Here is a 22,472-nt window from a genome sequence, read left to right as displayed (position 1 = left end):
CGCGATTGCGCGTCGGAAAAATCATCGGAGCGTGTCGCTGACGTATCGCGTGGATATTTCCTTGTCGACGAAGGAGACCATCGGCGACAGGTGTGCCAGGCTTGAAAAGTCTCTTTTCCTCCGCGACTACGCGGTCACGTCCTTGCGTTTACGTAAGCATCGCGCGATTGACGCAAAACCATCATCTCGTTCGTCGCGACGAATCGTCTTCTCTTCGGCAAAAATATCTTTATCGGGATCATTTTTCAATACTTAAATGGCTTCTAGGCAAAAAATTCAGAATGTGCTGCGTGCAAAAATGTATAATTATAGAACAAGCCAAATTAATCGATTTATGCTGATAAATTGAAAATATGTTGCACTTTCCTATAAAAAGTATAATAAAATATAATGAAATCAATCAGCATTGTATAATAAATTAAAAATATATGATATTATTACAATCAGTTAATATATTCTAAAATCGGCATTCATAAATTGAAAAAATATTGTTACGACAAATTATAAAAGAAATATAAATAAAATCACTAGAAATACTTTTAAATTAGATTAACGCCAAAATAAAACAATTTTTTTAATGCGTTGAGATTTTTAATTTAATTTTGAAGATAATTTGGCTTACTGCGATTTATTAAAGTGGCTTTTGGCTCTACGTGAAGTCGCGTATGGTAGTATTAAATCTATGTCCAACATGCAACACGCAATCCACATTTTGTTCGCGTTCTGGTGCAAGGCCAGGAATCCGTGTTTCTCCTCGTTTCATTCGTTTTCTCGGGTCAGAAAGAAGACACGAGATGAACAATGATCGCTTTCACTGAAAACCACACTTATTAAGGGGCGAAGGAATGGACTTTCAGAGAGACAGAACAGGCGAGAGGTCTTTGGCCCTCGCTTCTGCTCCCTTCTCGTACGATTTGTGTTTTACATCTCTCTTTTTCTGTTCTTTTTTTTTTGCATTTTTGTACTCCGAGAAGAGGAGATGGAAGGAAGACTGATTTTATGGTAACGGCTGGTAGCAGCGATGACGACAATAACGCTTGTGTCGTGCTTGTATAATTATGCCGTTCGCTGGCCTGAAAATCCTTCTAGCATGTCGGTATGCTTGGTGTTGTGGAAAACTTATGCCGAAATAAAAATCATGTACTTATTATTTTTAGTAAAAAAAGATCGATTTTGAATGTTGTGTCGATGTTTATATCGATGTGCTGTTTATCTATGACTAGAAGCGAATCAATAAAGCAAATTGTACGAAATTACTTTAATTTGTCTTGCATTTTTTATCTATTTATCTCTAGAAAATTACAAGAAAAAAGTTATGAAAATTATAAAAATTATGAAAATTACTTTTCTGAGAAGGCGTAATTACTTACTTCATCTTTTTCAGAAAAACTCTTGTTCGTTACTTGAAAACATCTTCGGAATTCGCAAGCTAAACCGGTATTACATTGTACACATCCTTTAATTTCGAAGATCTCTTCTTCGAAATCTGCGCTCCGAGTGCTGAACGTTCTTTTACACTTTTACGTTTAATCGCGAAAAGGCAAGACTCATATTGCGTATTATATAGTATATGTGTAAATAATTCAGTGCTTAATTAAAGACTTTATTAAGACGATCACGAGTTATGCACGTAGATTAAAGCTCACTGTAATCTCGTTCGTTTTCCTCTGCATTCCGCGCTCTCAAACACAAATTATAAAATAAGTATAAAGAAGCGACTTCTTAATAAAAAGAATAAATTAAAATCTTTGTCTACGGTCTAAAACTTTTTTGTGATTACTTTCTTAATTTTTTTTTACCTATATTTCTTTTTAAATTCTTAATAAAAAATTTAGGTATGAAAGTTGTTATATGGATATTATATGAATCTCTCTTCTTGTTATATTCATTTCGTTTATATGAATTTTTAATATGTATTAATTAGTAATACATAAAATATTGTTATATATGAATTATTCCATAAAATTTTGATTAATAAAAGTGGCATTGTTAATTAAGAACTTTTTTTAATTATAACGAATTACGCTTTCTCAAAAATTTAATATACAATGCAGGCTAATCTCGTTAACATGATCCGCATATATAATATATTATCATTAGGAAGAGTTTATCGCGTCCTATTATACATGATTGTAATAGTTAGTGGCACTGTAAGTTATGACACGTTCGTTATGCGTTCGAAATGCGTGTGCCATTGGCAGACCATTGACCGTATCGCGAATTTTGATCCTTCTTAACGACTCTTCAATTATGTATCACCATCGCGGATGCGTTTAATATAGCTCGCAATGTATAGCTGTGATCAAACGTGTTAAAGAATCGTCACATTTCAATTACACAATGAAATGAGACTCGTTTCTTCAAGAGTTCTTCAAATCGAGGATTAAATTTATTTTGTGAGATTATTATTATTTCAGTTTGACTGTGTTGCAAGTTTTTTATACAAGTTTAATCATTATAGATCCAATTGCATACGAAATACGAACGGAATCGATTATTCAAGAGGGACTCAAAGAAAATATCGATATATACATATACGTATGTCTTCTTCTTAATAACGCGAATTTTTTAAGTGCAAGACAAAACTTTGATACCAGTTGTACCAAATAACAATTAGGAGGACAACAATTTGTAAAGTATATAAAATTATGGAATATGAAAAAAAATTGCAAAAAAGCATTAGTACTGAAAAAGAAAATATTTTAGATTAATTTATAATAAAGGCTCTTAATGAGATTTTATTTTCATCTATCTAGATTATAAGAAATTTGAAAAAAATTTTTAACTTTTTCAAACCGTAGATCTAAATATACTTTTAAAAAGTCAAATTTATGATTAATATATCAAATTGATGTTAGTAATATAAATTATAACGGAGTATTATATGTATTTGTGCTAATAATGATACTAATAACTTTGAGTTGCTTCGTGAGGAAATGACCGATTTTCGATTCGCTGATGGTTTCAAGATTACTGGTCTGAAGCTATCGATGGATGGCAAAGCATCACGCAAGGCAGGAAGAAATATTCCTGGCATCGCGTTTACGTATGCAGTGAAGCGTAAACGGACGATTGTGAGAATTTCTCACGTATCATTAAACTATTATATTTCTGAGTGCCATTATAAATCTTTGTTCTACATCGTATAAACAAGAAACTATATAATTCTTCGTATGATCCATGTTCAGAAAACAATCAACTCCAAATGTTTCCTACTAACGCTTTTTAGGTTTTTACGGTTTTTATCTTAGGCTTTTATCTTCAAAAATACCAAAAGGTTGCGGGTTATTGCCGTGTTTTCATCTATTACTAATATTTTTTCTACTAAGATTAAAAATATATTTAAATATTTAATTTAAAAAATTTGAAAAGTGTTTTTTTCACGAAATAAAGTACTGTTGATATATAAATTTCGAAAACTTGGTATAACTAATTTGCAAGTCAACAAAAAACACTTGAACTAGAAATGCGATGTAAAAAATATTCGTTACGTCGAATTTTTTTCTTTCCCCGACAATATTGACGATATTCGGAACTGAGATGAAATCTTTCCTCGATCGTCGTTCAATGCAGAGCGTTAAATTGCATAGAATTTACTGGAGATTCTAAAAGGAGGCAGAAAAAAAGGAAATGGGAATGGTAATATCTCACGGCGATACTGTTACATTGTGTATACGGTTTAACGATCCCTCCCGTCGATACGAGAAACGACGGATACAATTTAATTACAGCGGCGGAAGCTGCGATATTATAACGAGATAAGGAAAAAAGAGGGAATAAAAATTTATATTTCCACTTAGAAAACGAAAGAATTCTTCGGCAATAATATTGTTTATTCGTAATTTTGTAAAATAATTGCAACAGAACATTAAATTATTTAATGCAGAACATAAAATTATTTAAAAACATCACAAAGTAATGTTATTGTTATCTATAAAAATTTCCATAAAATATAACATTTTATGTAGAACATTGAATATTATATTTCACTAGAAATTTTTATTTTAATTAATAATGTATTATTATAATAGAATTAATTTTTGTCGTAAAAAGATTAAAAGTAATTAGGAGAAAATTAATTAAAAAGTATAACGAGCAGGATGAGAGAGAGAGAGAGAGAGAGAGTGAATGAGAGTGAGAGAATATGTTAATATAGGCAGGATATGTTAGGGTCTATCATGTCACTTCCGGATGATAGAATTTACGCAACTTCTTCGGTGTCTTATCCGTATCACCAACATAACTGTTAGCGTAAAAATAGTATAGTCGCCGTTATGAACGATTACGTGTTGCGGATATACTTTTCTTTGTAAAATCATTCATATTTTCATCATAAGCATGTGATGAATTATAAAAATTTCGAAATAAAAGATATGATAATTGATTGATATAACATTTTATGTATAACGAATGAAATTATCTTAATTACATATGACAATTACATTAATAAATGACCGAGATATTAAATTAATGCAATAGTAATTCTTTTAAATATTTTTTAAATTATATTTTATATAATTTATATTAAAATTAAATTAAATTAAATTAAATTAAAATTGAATTTTATATTAAATTAACATTAAAATAATTTAAAAAATATAATATATAAAACTTAATATAGTACAAAATCAAAATTTTTCGAAAGAGTTCAAAAGTTTTTCTTTAGATAAAAGAAGAAGTATATTGAAATTATATATTAAAACTTTACTTTCAACTTTATTTAACGAATATGATAAAATATGATTTTTTGCAACGACTTAATATTTTCATCGTTTTTCGATTTCCTTTGTTTGATAGAATTAATGATACCAAAATATTGACAATATAGACATAATTTTAGTTCATGAATATCGAGTGTTTACATTCAATAATTCGAAACCATACTTTGATTCCCGTTATTTTGATGACACAAGAATTCAATTTCTAATCGGTCGAATTGGCCGTTAGTTACATGGAATCTAGGACACCCAGTATATTCTTATTTGCTACGTCTAGAAACTGCGACGTAACTTAAAATAACCCGTGCATTTTCTCGCGTCGCGAATCGTCGATGCCAGAACGGGTTCTGACCGAGCTATTTTTATGGGGTTTCTCCTATGATACAGAGGATATTCATGAGTCACGTTTTAAAAACTGGTTTCTTTGACTGTATTCTACAATTTGAATGAGAGGATGTTTTACCAAGAAAATTTTTGTTGAGTGGCAAACTTGAAAAAAAAAAGAAATAATTTGAAAATTTTTATTCATCATATATACGTGTGTGGGAATCTCTTGCATTTGCCTTAAAATTTTTGCCATTTAGTACTAACGCTTAGTAACAAAAAACGACTTACAAGAGTAAGATATAAAAAAATTGTACTAAGATATAATTTATCAATATTTGATTTGAAATTTATGAATAATCTCGATCTTGATATCTAATATTTTTGAAATATTTTGTCCGAGTATCCTGTACAATTCACGAAACTAAAAAATGATATTAATTGATCATGATAAAAATTACACAGCATTATTAATATGAGAGAATAACAGCTTGTTTATTATTAATATTGTTTCTCGATAACAACGTGATATGAGAGTGTAATTAGATGTTCGATAAAAGTAAGATTACGAGGAGTATAATTCAAGCAATAAAGTTATTTTCGCAACGGATGCACGAGCGATTTTTGCTCCTGCAAGTATTTTCTGCTTGTTAAAGGCGACGTCTGGAAGTCGGACGTCTTGTTTGGGTTTCTCAATCGAGTCGTTGATATGTCTCGTCTTCTACGTGTTAACACGTCTTCGTGATCATCATAATGTATGCGGGCTCGTATTTGGCATTGAAAGCAAATGGCGGCAGATGACGCATTTTACGGCCGACTAGTACTCGCTTTATCTTTGTGCTGTCTTCCAATATCCTTCTGTCTGTTAGAATATTTAGAACATCGGTTTGTATAGTAATAGAGATTCTTGTCATTCTTATAGATTAGAATAGCATGACTAACAATTTTAATAAATAGAATCGCATTGTTATCTTCGATAGCGAAATGTGCATATATGTTATTCTTCAGCAATCGATTAGATAAGCAAGCTCAAAATTATAGATTATTTTCTTGCACTTCCATTCTTGCACTTTAAATACTTACAAAATAATATAATTGGAAAATAACTCTAATTTTAGACTTTTCATATTATGGCACAAATATGATATTTAATTTGCTACAAAATTTTTTTAAATATTTCTGGTAAATCGTACGTGAATCTTTTAATTCAAATTTTATTTCTATAAAGATTGTGGAAAAATATAAATTTTTTTTTCAATGTTTTTGAAGTTTTTATTTTCGAAATATCCCTGTCGAAATATTCTTTCGATTTTTCTGTTTTAATTTCGCCAATTTGAACTGAATTACTCCGGGCGTCGCAATTCGCGCTCTCTTTAGCATAACAGCATTCTCTTGAAACCTTTTTAGCCTCTTGACTCGTTATCAGCTATCAGGTTTTAAAATCAACTTGCATACATCTACTTGTTTGCTGAAGAAGAGAGAAAGAAAAACAAGAAGAGGCGCGTTATCTTGAGCGAGCACCCACAGATGCACGTACCACGTATTTGCATAGCTGCGGTTTCGTCTGCATTCTGTTCATTTGACTTTCTACCACAAAAATGGACCTTATCTAGGACAACTTTTCTCGTGTTAAATTGCATCAAGTATTATTTTGGGTTTACCTCGCAAAAGCGACTAGCTAGGCTAGTCTTAGGATCATATTAAATTAGATGGATCATGTTAAATTAAATGTCGTTATATACATTAAGTTATTAGATATTATTAAATAGAAAATATCAAATTTTTATAACTGCTGATCTCGTTAAGTTGAAAAATTATTCTGACACAATCTAAAAATGCACCATTGATATTTTCTGATGTATATTGTTACGCTTATTTTAACCTTGAACATTTACCTATAATAATAAAATTTTTCTTATGATAACAATGAAAATCATGAGAAATTTAAATAATTTTATCATGGTAATAAAGAATAAACGATAGAGCTGAAGAGATATAAAATAATGAAAGACTAAACATCGCGAGATTAAACAGTGCGTTTGTAGACAAACTAACAGTCAAGACATAATTAACAATTATTGGTGTATCAAATCATCAAGAGCTACAAATCGCTTCAGTATTATTCCCGTCTGTTATCTTGTCAATATATAGATCTATGTATATCCTGATGCTGGCGTGATTAATTGTAATTTATCTCGGATATAGTTTGCGGAGATAGATTGTTCATTATTCACAAGAATTGTATCTCCAGCTTTATCACTTTGATGAATTGTTCCATAGCGGCGGTGTATCGTGCCTGTTTTATTTATCTTGATAGATATTTGACAAATGTCATACAAACTGTATAATAATATATTTCGGATATTAATGCATGTCACGGTAGGTAAAATTCAGAGAAATATTGAAAAATAATATTGAATATACATAGCCACACTGAAAGGACGGATTTGCTGAAATATTAAAAAATTTAGTTAGATGTGGATCTGAAAATAATTTTATTGAATTAAAATAATTATGTAAGACTCTCTACTTAATTGTTAGAATATTAACACTTTTTACAGCATTATTCTTGATGCTCGAGATTCCTACGTAATTATTTTGATGATCCAACAAAATTATTTCCAATTTTATATTAATCTTTTTTAGATAAAAGACTTTTTTAGATTAACTTAGACTTCAGCAAAATCGTTCTTTCGGTGTATAGATTGTCTACTCATTAAATTCTTTGGAATAGAATTTCACTATAAAGAATGAAAATTGAACTAGTCTTGAAAAAGAATAACTCAATTTTTAATCTTTAAAAGTAAGATTTCATTTTTCAGAATTAGTCTCACTCTAAAATTTTAGAGAGCCTAAAATATATATTATATATAGTGTCTCATCAACATTTATAGTATGACTTGCATTATTTATTAATCTCTTTGATATTTGTACCGGAAGAGTGGACGGAAAGATTAGGAAATGTGTTTCGCGCGCGCTTTCATCTCTTGCGGTGCTTCTCGTTATCTAGCATTTGAACTGTAGTTTTATCTGCAACGAATTACAACATGATGCAATCATCGATGGAGTCATCGATGAAAATGCTGTTTTGATATAGATATCATAAAAATATTTCGTCATCGACATATGTGTATTAATTCAACAGTGTATCATTTCACAGTTTCATAATCATTTTTTTCCTTTCCCTCTTCAATATAATTTTTTTCTTCCGTTTAAGGGGAAAAATCCTAAAATCTCTTGTTTTTCCGATTAAATCACGCAATTTTTTTTGTTTAACAAATACTTTTTTCCTTTTTCACCGATTCAAAAATCCTTTTTTAGGATTAAAGTGTACGCATTAATATGGGGAGTGGAGTCTATGCCGAGAACGATCAAAAATTTCAAATTCATTGATATATTTTTACCATTTCTTAATGTAACGTGGCGTCTCTGTCTGGTCGTAATAATATTTGTTTGATATGAAAGTTTTACAACCTGTATGTACGAAACACAAACAAATAACGTTGAGTTCTTAGAATTAGACTTAGACGCGAATAATTTGTTGTATGAAAATTGATACAATTGTGCGACGTGTATCATAAGTGAGATATTAATGTGATAGTATATAAAGACATGTCGATGTGCGACACCTTTAGTGACTTCGTCGGAGTTCGAGCTTGACTTTAGGATTCACTTAAGCAAAAAAAATTTCATTTTTGAATTTATTTTTTAATCTGAATTCTCTTAATTACGATGATTGAATTATTACAAGTAGAGCGATACTATTTGACTGTTCAACTTTGTGTTCACGAATACTGAAATCTAGGAGAAAGAAATAACAAATCATATTTGATAAATTTGATCACATGACCAATGTAACATTTGTCATAAAAGTTATTCTCAGTACATTTAAAGATACTGAGAGTGCATTTATTTTTTGCTCATCAAATATGTCCTAACAAAGAAATAACTAAACAAAATAAAGTGGCTTAATATGGCAATATTTCACAAAAGAAAGAAGATATGTTTCAAAATGTAAAATTTGTAACTCTTCCCTTACATATGGATTTATCACAACCAATTTAAAGTATCATATAAAACAAAAACATCCACAAATAATCGAGAAAATATAATCGAAACAAATTTAAACATTCGTGGATATCGGAAAATTTCGTATTGAATACATCAAATGACATAGTATAATGCAAGATTTGTTGTAAGAAGTTTGACACACTTAAACATAAAGTAGGTGATTTAGTGAACCACTTGTCCAAACATGGCATAAATAAAAAAACTAAAAAACGTACTGGAGGAAATGACATGAATACGAATCAATCAGAAGAAAATAATGAGTAATTTCTCATCAGATTGATATACACATTCGCATTTGGAAAAATAAAAAAAATAACGACAGTAAATCTTAAGTTTTATCCTCTTTTAGTATGCACTTATATAAAACGAACACATAAGAAATCAAATATTTAGTATTTGTTTATTATAAAAATTATAAAAATTTGACTCCGAATATTTAAAATGTGTGTTTTATAAATTTTATCAATATTCCATTTAGTATCAATATATATCAAGATTAAATAATATAAATTTACCATAATACGAGTATACTTAATACTAAAATATTTAATAACTGAATATTTAATAGCTGTTCAGGCAATTTATCTATTGGAATAATTTTAGAGTCAAGCATTTTTTATTTCCATAGTATTTGATACTATAAACATTCAATTTTTTAAATATTTAAATAACAAGAATTCCAGTTTTGATGCTATTATAAAATAATGTACTTGAGTAAGAAATTTAACTTTGTAGTACTAATCACAATTATATATTCCAACTTTTTAATCTATTGTTTATTTCGTTTGTATTTGCAGATTCTTTTGAATAGAATACAGCAGAGATTCCAATAAATTTTGAAACAATGTGTGGAGAAGCATCAGCAGTTTTAACTGGTTGTTAACTGGAACTTAAATGAACTGCCACGTTTGACGAATCAAATATCAACTTTCTAATAAGCATGTTGTTTATCAATTGTATTATTAATCATTTATTATATTAATTATTAATTATTATGTACGTCACAAATAGTTGAATTTTTTCTACATATTCATTTTTTATATATTTGATATAATGTTTGTATTAGGACAATAAATATTCAAATATTATAATATTCAAATTATTCGAAATAATTATTGTTACTCAAAAACATTCGAATTATTTGAATGATTCAAATATTAATGTCCGAAGAAAATCTGAATAATCTGAATAACGATTTATTAATTTAAGTCTGAGCTATTAATTTCGAGAATAGAAAATGAATAGTAAAATATAACATGTCATAATTTAAAGATTCGAATAGTTCAGAAAATTACTCATAAAAAATTAATGGTGAATTAGTGTTCGGATATTCTAATATTAAAATTTGAATAGAATTTGCAGTATAATATTTACTTACTTAGTTTGTTTTACTTATCTTATATAAAATATGTCATTATATAAAGTTTAGGAAAGTAATCTTTTAATGAAACATGTATTACACACCACACACACACACACACACACACACACACACACACACACACACACACATATGTAATATATATAATACATAATTAATTTTACATATGTATAATTTAAAACGTCTAATGTAATGTAATAAATAAGTGTATTTGCATTATTTTTGAAAGTTGATAAATTGTATAAGAATAAATAACGCAATAAATTTAGACACATTTTTATTATATATAACATGACGGTATTTTTTTTAATATGATGGTTTATTAAGTGACACAATAGCATTACTACGACAGTGTATAAAAATATAAAACAGACCGCTTGATCCCTTGACGTGTGAAAGTCATTGCGTATATTCGTGTCATTGCCAATTTGCGACGATCCATTATCACTTAGCTTTATATGAAGTTTTGGCATCAACAAATTTCAGATTAAAAAGAAAAACTTAAACTTCAGAAACTAAAACTTCAATCAAAAATCTAAAAACACTTTTATTATATAATGGCGTTATCCATATATTTTGCTCGGAAAGGAAGGAAGAAATGAATGTCCTCTGATGTGGGTGGCTTGATGGCAGCGTGCGTAACATTGACATTGATTGTCGTGTCGTTTCCGTCCCGATATCGCGGATCGCAGTAAAATATGAAAGGAAGCGGAAAAGGTATGATCGTAATGGGATTAATGGCACGCCCTATTATCGAACGTACATGAAAAACCTTTCACGCACATCCTATTACTGGCTCAACAAACAAAGTATGCCATGAGAAATGATCAATGCAAGTAAGTCTGCAAGGTATTTACATCACAATATCGCGATATCCCAGCTTCATTAATGTTCGATTATTTATATATACATGCAGAAAGTTGAAAGGAACATGTTAAATGAGGAAATTTTTATATAAATCATTATTACGCTTTGCACAGAATTAAATATTTAAAAGAATTCATGTACTATATTTATTTTTTTGAGGGGAAGAAATGTTCAGAAACTTTCAGTAGTTTATTTATTGCGTGTGTCAATTGCTTTTAAAATTAAAATTGATAAGCTTCGTGAATATCGGATGACTTATTCCTTGTTGCGTTAAAATCGATTAATCATCGTGAATAAATTCAAGGTTTCGTCGTCGAATCTCCTTAAAAAGATTTAGAACGAGGACATGAATGTATGTGCTTGCCTGCGAAATTGTGAACGAATTCTTTGGGGAGAAGGGCTTGCTATGCTTATTGAATTTTTGTTATGCGCGCGTCTATTTGATCTAATGAAAGTCATATTCCATATTCAGTCTGCAATTAATTCAATCTGCAATTCATTACAGAATCGTCAAACAATATCGTGGAAAAAAGATATCCATTGTTTCGCATGTTTATGTTTATTTTTCAAACTATTAATCCTTCCATATGTAAGCTAGGAATTAATAATTCTTTAAAGCTGCTTAAAATTTTTCACTACAGTTGTGTGATATTATACAAATAAATTTTCTCAGCCAAACTTTTTATTTTGCTTTTAATTATCAATAATTATTTTTTTCTTTTTCATTGAGAAATGTGATAAAGAAGTGTCTTTGAGATTCATAAAGTCAGTGTAGCTGATATATATAAGCTGATATGTATAAGTACATTTATATGATAATTAAAATAATCAGGTTAATGTGACGGTAGAAACCGGCGGATAAATATAATACTGTTATTCCTCCAGGATAAAAATAATTGTCATCGTTTTCAATCATTTTATGACGACTGTTACCGTTGGCACATGTCTGCCACACAATTTTGCGCCAATCCAATTAAAAAAACACTTTTAATTAAAGGAATGGATTCTGTGAAGTATTACAGAAGAGCCTCGTGGAAAAATATTTGTTTATATTAAGTTCCCTACTTACTTTTCTTATCCATTGTTAACTTTATCTCGATTTTTTTTATTCACATCGCTAAATAATTCCACACGTCATTTATTCGCTTATTTAAGGCGTAAAAAGAATCGCAATGTGGAAGCATCCTTTTACTTGCGTCTAAAAATATGTCGCATATATACGGAGGCATCGAGACGCCAAGGCGTTCTCGAGTTACCTTGGCGAAGCTACATGCGTTTTAATCAGCAATGGATAAATATACATAAAATTATCTTTTAATATCTCGCATACGTCGCGTCGGACGTCTAATGAGTGGATATCGCGCAAATACACAGTGCACTGCACTACGATGTGTATAATTAACGTGGCTGTGCTGATCGTCGTCGTCCTGTCGCTTGTATTTCTTATACGAGTATTATCACTCGAGCTAATTAATGTCAAGCTTTCGACTTCAAGTGTTGCGACCGAATTTTACACGTCTAGTACACAAATGGATTCTCTTTACTCGTTGTCGTTAGGTCGTTACGACGTAAGAAATTATCTTTCAGCTATGCTAAAATGCGCGATGTAAATATAACTCTGCATTGACATTCACCGATAGTGCCATTTCAATTTTAATATTCACTACTGCACGTTTTCATCCAAGGCTGCACGTCTGACACGCCATATCTTATCTTTACGCGGAATATCGTCGGCATGAAAATGCACCTCGGACAAAAGAACAGGAAACATATTCGCGTGAAACGAGCGAAATTGAACGTTATGGCCTAAGACAAATATTTCTGGCGCATGTCGTAACTCATGGCGTATCTCGCAATTCTCTTCGTGACCCGCAGTCTCTCAATAATTGCAGCAAATAAAGTTAAAGCAATAACGTGGGAGGCACAAATACGTAAGCGTTTTATGCGCTCGATTGCTTTGCTCTCCGCTTCTGTCCAATTTAATTTGTTCAGGGAGTACCTTTCTACATGCATATTATATTCACGCGAAAGTTTTACACGCTGTTCATGCATGTCATACCTATTATCGATATCACTCTAAAACAGTCAGGGTTATGAATATTAATTCTGTGAAAGATGTAAGTCGGTCGCGCGGGTCTCATAAATTTACATTACGATTTGTGGATTATGTAGCTGAGATAGCGATTATACAATTAGAATGATTACGGCTACTTTGCAAATAGCGGTTGTCACGACAGCATCGAATCGCAATGACGTAATATACGCGAAAACGCGAAAATTCGCGATGTGCAATTTAGCAATTCGCGTGGGTAGAAAACGCATTTGTGCAGATCTCGATTTGGATTCGAGGAAACCTTTCCACAATTTCGACGTACCTTTACATGACGTAGCTTTGCCCAATTCATTTGTGTTTACGATTTGCACAATTCGCCGCTGCTGCTAAGAAATCGAGTCAATTCACTAGTGTGCAGTTAATGAAACTCGTTCGTACCTGAGCATTGATCTGTTCTGGTGAAAGTTCTCTGAGCTCGCTTTGATTGCAGTTTTTCAACAGAACTAATTTATGAGTTGACAATTATTCTATTTTTATTTAGTCGGTAATAAGCAGATTGTTATTCAAACTGATGTATTACATAAACTTCAGGTAATAGTTTTTCTTATATGCTTTCGATAATTTTTCAGGAAAAAATATGTAGGACAAAAAGTTATTTTGAAATGTAAATCATGTGATGTAAATTATATGGAACAGAATTCAAATCTCCTGAGGGGAAAAATGGGATATTAGAGAGTTTATTTATATTAAAGAGAGATAATTTCGCAACGATGAGGGAAAAAGTTTTTCAAGATAATAAGCTGTTGAGTTAATTGGTTTACGCTTTTACATTGACGTCAAGCTTGCACGTTCGCTCCGATTTGTTGGATCGTCAATTATTGCTCTATCCGGTCGATCGTACCGCCTAACTTCCCGTTTCTCTCCGTCGACGATTCTAAACACGTTCTTTTATGATACGGAATGGTCATATTTATTAATATCTATCTACTAAAAGAATTGTTTACAACTTTTATCATTTAAATATGTTTTGCACTGTGATCGTAATATAGACGATACAATCAGAAAAATAGGTTCTATAAAAAAATAAAATAAAAATATAAAATAAAATTTCTTCATATTTTCTGATTTTTCGAAAAGAAAATTTTGTATGAAATAGCAATAACAAGTTGCGATATCAAAATGACATTAAAATGAATCGTAATGGTTAAAAATTTATTTTTAATAATCATATCATTTTGATGTTATGATGACTCATGTTGTATGAAAAGATAATTTGGGATCCATATCGTTTTGTCGATAAATTGTAACTCCAGAGTAACCGGAATATGCTAAAAAAGCACAAAAAGTATGATTGAAAAATACACGCATGATAGTAAATTGCTCGTTCCAGCGAAAGATCCTGATAACGAATTTAGTGTGAATGAATTGTGAAAAGTTTGTCTCGTGCCACTTTTGCCCCCGAACTGTCCATTAATCCTGCCGCGGCTATCGCGAACGTAGAAATCGAGGTTAATCCGCGTTTCATGGCACTGATCTCGGACACCGGCGATGGGCTTGACGTTGACGCATCGGTTAAATGGACACCCGATCCCCTCGAAGGGAATCACTCTCGGTGAGCCTGTGTGAACCGGAGACAATGCACGAATGCAACACAGTCATATGTCAGAGATTTATGTCATGTACGTGTCATAGATTGGTCCTAGTCATTATTCAATAATCAGTCGTAGTATCGTAATTGCAACGCTAGCTCAAGGATAAATTGAGACAAGTTCTTTCGTTTGTGAAAGATATGTATAGAACGTATCTCTCTCCGCTTAAGATACGAATGGATTATAAGTTTGTACTATGTAGTTTGTACTGTAAATTAAAAAATATTGTCTCTAAAAATTTGACCCATATAATATAAATTACTTCAATTAAAGATCGATTCTAAATCTATTTTCTTTCGTGATGTCACCGAATTTATTTATTTTCTAAAAAAATTCTTGAGATTATTTAAAATTTGTTCTGCAAATTTCAAATTAAATTTTTGTTGATGTAATTTTTTTATTGTAATATCTTTTTCAGAAAGACGAGGAAAGATTAAGATAAAAATAGTATTGTAGTTGTTGGAGTATAATAGTAATATTCATACATTCCAGCATTAGAAAATATTTCTTTTCAATACTCTTCAAGATTTCGACGTCATAACTAGAATACGCTTTCTCCTCTATTTCAGACAACTCTTACTACAGTTATGCCGGATGGAATGGCAAATCGTCATTCGATCATTACATTTCGAATATCAGACTGATCGACGGTAAGAATATAGAGAGAGTACGTCGGGAGACGCCTGAAAAATCGGTGATGACGACTGAGAAAGAAATATCTAAGAATCAACCACCAGCACAGCCGCAACCACAGCAGCAGCAGCAATCACAGCAACAACAGGAGCAACCGAAGCAGCAGCAACCGCAGCAGCAACAGCAACCACAGCAGCAGCAGCAGCCGCAACAAGCGTCAGCAACACAACCGACGTCAAACACAACCAACGCATCCGCCGACGTAACGTATTCCACAGTTTATTCGACCAGCGAAGCCACCACCATCACCTCCACTGTTCGGCCACCCGATATTTCCAGCTCCAAGCCGGATTCAAAGAAGAAGACGTCGCAGACAGTAAATCCTGCAACTGATACGGTAGGTGTCAGTAATGGACACAATTATTCAGTCATTCTTATGTTTAGATTCGCACGTAATGCGAAAAGTTGCCAATCACGTATAATATAATCGCCACTGTTTAACAATTATGCATCCATTTGAAACCTGTTCGCAGGCGACACTACACATATGGACAAATCGCACTCTGGCAAATCGCAATATAACCGGTACCAGCAAGGAGCAGCAGCCGGAATCATCGGCGGTGAAGGACACAACAGAAGAGGTCATGAAATCCGACGACAGCGATATTTCCTTTAACAAATTCTCCGATGTGACTAACGCCACGCTTACACAGAACAACATCACTAAAACGATGTACGACTCGCATCAGTATTATAACAGCACTTTTATCGTCGATACCGATATCTGCAAAAAATACTGGGTCGACATGGACAATCATCCGGATCTTAGAGTCAATCATCTACTTAGCCAGAGTCATCGACGAGCCGCGGTGAGACTCACTTATCATTATTTTGTATTATAGCGAGTTTCTTGTAAAAAATTGAAAATGATATAGAATGTACTATGTACTATGTACTCGATCCTTTTAGATTTTATATAATAATCAAAGAAAAAGGCGATTGATACACAAATACAAATATATATATATACATTCGGAATATTCGATCCCTATTATAGCAAAAGATTATTTAAAACAAGAGAAAAATGTTTTTGCTTAGATACTGAAATATGTATCTAAGACTTAGCTAGATTAGATACAAGTCTAAAAATAAATTTTGTTGAACTAGCAAAATAATTATGTAGAAGTGAATTGCTAGAATGTTAAAGCTTTTTGCAGCATTGCATTATTTTTGAATTTTTTATACAATTACTTTGATGATTCATGAAATTGCTTTTTGATATGTATCTATCTAATGCAAATTCGTTCTTTCCGTGAACTTATACGTAAGAAACACGAGAACGGTTAATCATTAAACCTTATAAGTCTGGATAGGAATTGAACTATGATTTCTATGCTGTTACAGACCGTTAAGTTGAAGTTTGATTTCCCATTCTACGGCTATAATGTACGCAATATTACTATCGCTACGGGAGGTTTTCTATACACCGGTGACTACGTACACAGTTGGCTGGCCGCCACCCAGTACATTGCACCGCTCATGGCAAATTTCGATACCCGCCTGTCGAACGCCAGTTACGTCAAGTACGCTGACAATGGTGAGTCATCGGAATCTCGAATGGCATTTTCATGCCACCTGAAGGATGTTCGTTCTTACATTTCCCTCCGAAAGAAAGTCAATCATTGCCAATCAGAACCCATTACGGTCAAGCCACTTAAGAGATTCTTCGCGTGTTTACCGTGGCTAATATATTTCAAATAATCTACATTTAAAAATTAAAAAAAAAATCCTATTACGATAAGCGAATTCTCTCATAATTTCGCATGCTTTTCAAAACGTTCGATAGTCTTCTCAAGTCCTTCCAAGCTGATTTTCTGAATCCTTTCTCCTCGCTGGCTTGATCGTGTCGCAAAGCGTTCGCGTCAGTAGTGATCAGCAACCTTTGTGGGAAACGGAGAGTGAGAGAGGAAGGATAAATCGGCGCAACGATTTGCCGATCGTAATTACACGCCTCATCAAACAACCAGTGGCAAAGAAATGTGGCACAAAACGTAGTCGGAGTCGTGCATGGATCTCAACGCGAGATTGTTAAATCCTCTTTTTCATTTGTACGACAGGTACGGCGTTTACGGTAGAATGGGAGAAGGTTGTGCTACAGGACAGGCCAAAAGCCGGCGCGTTCACTTTCCAAGTGACCTTGCATCAAAACGGAGACATCGTGTTCGTCTACTCAGTGATACCGGTCCTGGTTGAAAAAATCGCGGACACAATGCATCCCGTCAAAGTAGGCCTCAGCGATGCCTACATCATGGACCGAACTGTGTTCTGTAAGTGTTTTCTTGCTTATTATCTAATTTTTCCGTTTATTTTTGGATACATGATTGCATCATGGAATAATATCTTATCACTATTGATCATCCGATGTAGAAAAACTTCTATATAGATAAAGGATAGTGTTAACTGGACTTATAATCAATCTAATTTGATATCATAGAAATGATCAGAAATTCTATATAAAGTAGTGTATCTCTTGCAACTTTCTATGATAACAAACTTGCATAATCATCATTTCCGTGATAAAAACTCAGAAATTTGCAATGTAAGATGTGAAATTATCGCGCAAGATATTATTTCTATTCATTAATTATTTAATTTGTAGATATCAAGGAGTATCCTCGAATTTACATTAAAATCCAGATATAAATTTTTGAAATGATTTAAATAGACATATCGCGAATTATGTTTATTGTTTTAACAAATTAAGTATCTAAAGATACACTCCGAAAATTCAATCCGCTAATCTCGCTTTGCAGTCGTACGCCGGAAAACCATTTACGAGTATCACCGTGTCAACTTCAATCGGCAGGATATAATGAACTGCACGGTCATTTACTTGAAAGCATTACCTACATGCCTCAATTCCGACAACTGCATGGATTGCCTGACAAAGGTACCTGACTTCGATTGTAAGTGGTGCTCGGAGCTGAACAAATGCAGCACCGGCACGTCCCGACAGCGGCAAGAGTGGTTGTCAAAGGGTTGCGACGTCCATAATATCAAGGAGATAAACAATTGTCCAGCGCAAATTACAACCTACAGGGGTGATCAATACGACCATGATGGCCACGTGCATCCAGAAGAGTCGATCGCCACCAATGAGATGGGCGTAAAAAAAGAATGGTCTGGCAATACTTTGGAAAGTCCTAGTAAGTACTTTTGTTTAGTACGTTTTTGACGGTATTGAGTCATTAATCGAATTTGACAAACTTATACATAGATTATACATGTAGATTCGTACGTGATACAAGATAGCTTCAAATTTCATACAGAAAATGCAATTTGTTAATGTAGTCTTAAAACCGGCTGAAATTAATTCGCATAATTTCCACGATATTTTAGTTCGAAATTTAATCGTTAATCGAAACAATCGATTCGCGGAATCGAAACAAACGATTTTGTATTATTTGCACGAATAATTTCTCTTTTCTCTTGAAATCCAAGATAATTAGATTTGTCATATTAAGCAATTTATTCTGTATATTTTTTAGATTCGAACAAGGTGAATATGGGCGTTTCAGGGATAATCGGTATTCTCACAGTTATCGCTTTAGTGATAGGTCTCGCAGGTTGGGGCGTATACGCTTATCGTAACCCTCACAGCGCATCGGGACAAATGCTAATAAGGGTAAGAAGAGTTTCTTTAAATTATAAAATTATAGTAGCATTATGTAAATGAGTAATTATCGATTTTTCTCTCTGCTTTTAATTCTTTTTCACTACCATCGATTGCATTTATATTATTAATTAAAATATTATTTATTGCTTATTGCCTCTTATTGATTCTTAATTATTACTTATTGAAAATTAAATATTGATTATTTATTTATCTAATTTTATATATATATAATATACTATATAATCACTGAAATATTGATTAATTACATATTTTTCGTTTAAATTGACTATTAAATGTAGATTTTTCGCCTATTCATTGGTTTCTTAATACCGGATGTTAATTTTACGTTCACTGATCTCGTTTATCACGGAATTGATCTTTCAGTATCGTCCGAGCCAATGGAGCTGGCGAAGAGGCGAAGCCCGTTACACAGCCGCGACTATTCACATGTGATGAAGTGTCGATGGAGATCCAGTCACAGTCAATGCGAAACTGTCGAGTAAATTTCCTATTAATTGTAGTCGAACATGTCGAGTAAATCTGCAAAATGCGATGCAGAATGTCTACTCACGATGACCCGTTGCTCGTCAGGTTTGCACTCAATCGCGTCAACACGAAAAATCGCTTTTCTCATGCAACGAATTCCACGCGGAATCGATTAATTGACAAGCGATCATATATTGAAAGAACATATCGTGGTATTAAAATGATTTTATTATATACGAAGATTTATCGTATATATATATATATATAAGTATTTTAACGATATACGAAACAAATTGCTTATAATTGACAATAATTAAAATTAGCTTAGAAAAAAATCTATTCCGCTGGAAATTGTAAAACTACTTTCTATTTACTTATGACGAATTTACGAATAATCGCTATCACGATTCGACATAATTCGGTATAACAACAAACATGTACATATAAATTCATTCTTACAAATGGAAAGACCGCTCCTTACGATTGTATCAAACAGAGAAGGTTTTTGGAGACATTGTGAACCGTATCGTTTGCGACACGTCTTCAAAACAATGGTTAACAATCGGTACAATTTCGTTGAGCTTATTTAGATATCAAACCCGTACAGAATTATTAGTCTTATGTTTATTCATGAATAGATGGAAGTGTGACGTTCGATACAAGATCCTTTCTCGCATACCAATGACGTTGGAAATCGTACTCGGCGAAATGACACCGGTATTAAACCATGCTTTGAAACACGACCGATGATACAAATTACGGACACGAAAACCGATATTCTAACGGATTCCAACTCTTTGGAGAATGCGGTTCTCCAGATTCACGGTTTCTCGCAATGTCGGAAGAAAATGATCGTAATATCGAGACACGACGACGACCGGCAACGCCGAGCATTTATGTGATTCTTAGCAGCACGTGGTATACCTTGTTATTGTTTGAGAATTCGTTTTCTTTTTTTTTATCGTTAGACAAATTGAAGTAATTGTTTTATATATACGTAAATATTCACGGTGAGAAGACAGCAACGTTTTAAAAAAGGAAAGAAAAGAAAGAGAAAGAATAGAAAATAAATTGAAAATTTCGATCTAGCGTGATGAAATTTGATGGACTTATGCTACAGTTCGGTAGACTGTTCGATCAGTTAACAAAGAAAGAAAAAGAGAGAAAGAGAGGGGAATACTTATAAATTATTTATGCTTCAGCTTACATCGTTCGAAAATGCATCTTGGAATCATTTGCATTATTATTGTCACATTCCAAAGCATATACGTTTTTTGAAAGTGAAAGCCACGTACGAACTGTAGTTTTATTGTTCCAAATTATCACAAAACACACATAAATTTATATAAATAATTATACAATTATATGTATTAATAATGTTACATATATGCATATAATTGTATATAATTGTTTATGTATATATTAATGAAAAGTATATATAAATGCTCTATAATTATGTAGTTTTAACTATATAATTATATGTGTAATTACAACTATATAAATATATATAGGTTTTTTTATATATTTTAAAAATACAAAACAAAAATATATTTTACGACGGAATTTTTCGAAGATCACAAAGCTGAAGATCATGAGCACTTATAAAGCGTGAAACGATAAATGAACTAATTGTAAGAGAAAAAAGGATAGCACGAGATATAGATTTTATAGCATCTACAATTTCATTAGTTTGTGAGTGTATATAGTAGTTCTATAAAAACAATATAATTTTTATCTATTTTTAAGTGTATAATTTTCACTGTCAAAGGGTGCCTTCTTCGTGAAATTTTCAGACGACGTATCGTGTATAATAATAAATAAGCGATGGAGAGGCCTGAGGGAAAATCTCATATTGTAAATCATTATTCCCAAAAGATTGTTTCGATCCTCTTTGCGAAGTCGAATTTTTTACGCAGTAAAGATTTAGTGTTATGAATATCTATAATGTATTAATGTTAATAGATATTCATATTGCGATATCGTATTGCATCGATTGCGATTTTACCACGCGACGGAGGGGGACTGGAATGAATTATTGTCAAACGGTTTTTCTTACATTACTGTGTACGATCTAATTCATAGTTTGTGATAATAAATATTGTAATTATTATAGTAAGTTCTAAGTAATTTCTTCTTATTCGCGAATACTTTTCGCATAAAAAATTCCTTATACCCAGCGACAAGTAAATAAATAAAATATCTATTTTGCAAAAATAATAGTTTCAGCGTAATTATTTGCAGAAGTGTGAGTTTACAAGACAATTTAGATTGAAAAATCGTATATAGCATACTTGCAGTCGATAAGCATCTTGCGGTTTCGTATCTCGATTACCAGGTGACACTCGGTGTATTAAATTAAACCATGGGGCCTATTCTTGTATCTGTATCGTATTCAAAAATCTATAATATAAATAATACATATACTATAATATCTTTGTATGCAATGTTTTTTAGAAATGAAACCATACCCGCGAGCATCAGAATATACTAACAAAGAAGTATCATATTGAGAATGTAAAATATTATACCTTTGTTTTCAAAAATTTGCATATATCATACATACAGTTTTATCAATAAATATAAAATATATTTATTGAAGACACATATATATATC

The 22,472-nt window shown here is 32.0% G+C and overlaps 1 protein-coding gene across 1 annotated transcript in view; it reads left to right on the top strand.

Moving 5' to 3' along the window:
- The window catches only part of l(1)G0289 (plexin domain containing lethal (1) G0289), a 37,606-nt gene extending 15,632 nt beyond the window's left edge, over nucleotides 1-21,974 (top strand). Inside the window, exons 2-8 of the mRNA XM_011068526.2 lie at nucleotides 15,633-16,093; nucleotides 16,230-16,565; nucleotides 17,101-17,293; nucleotides 17,814-18,023; nucleotides 18,510-18,902; nucleotides 19,245-19,381; nucleotides 19,757-21,974. Coding sequence (XP_011066828.1) covers nucleotides 15,633-16,093; nucleotides 16,230-16,565; nucleotides 17,101-17,293; nucleotides 17,814-18,023; nucleotides 18,510-18,902; nucleotides 19,245-19,381; nucleotides 19,757-19,825 — 1,799 coding nt within the window. The 3' untranslated portion in view covers nucleotides 19,826-21,974. The remainder of the gene's footprint in view (nucleotides 1-15,632; nucleotides 16,094-16,229; nucleotides 16,566-17,100; nucleotides 17,294-17,813; nucleotides 18,024-18,509; nucleotides 18,903-19,244; nucleotides 19,382-19,756) is intronic.
- The last annotated feature ends 498 nt before the right edge of the window (nucleotides 21,975-22,472 follow it).

Source organism: Acromyrmex echinatior, chromosome 7 (genome assembly GCF_024713525.1).
Source record: "Acromyrmex echinatior isolate Ae372 chromosome 7, ASM2471352v2, whole genome shotgun sequence".
Classification (NCBI taxonomy): domain Eukaryota; kingdom Metazoa; phylum Arthropoda; class Insecta; order Hymenoptera; family Formicidae; genus Acromyrmex; species Acromyrmex echinatior.
Note: the sequence above shows the minus strand (reverse complement) of the source record. Positions and strands in the feature narration are given on the sequence as shown.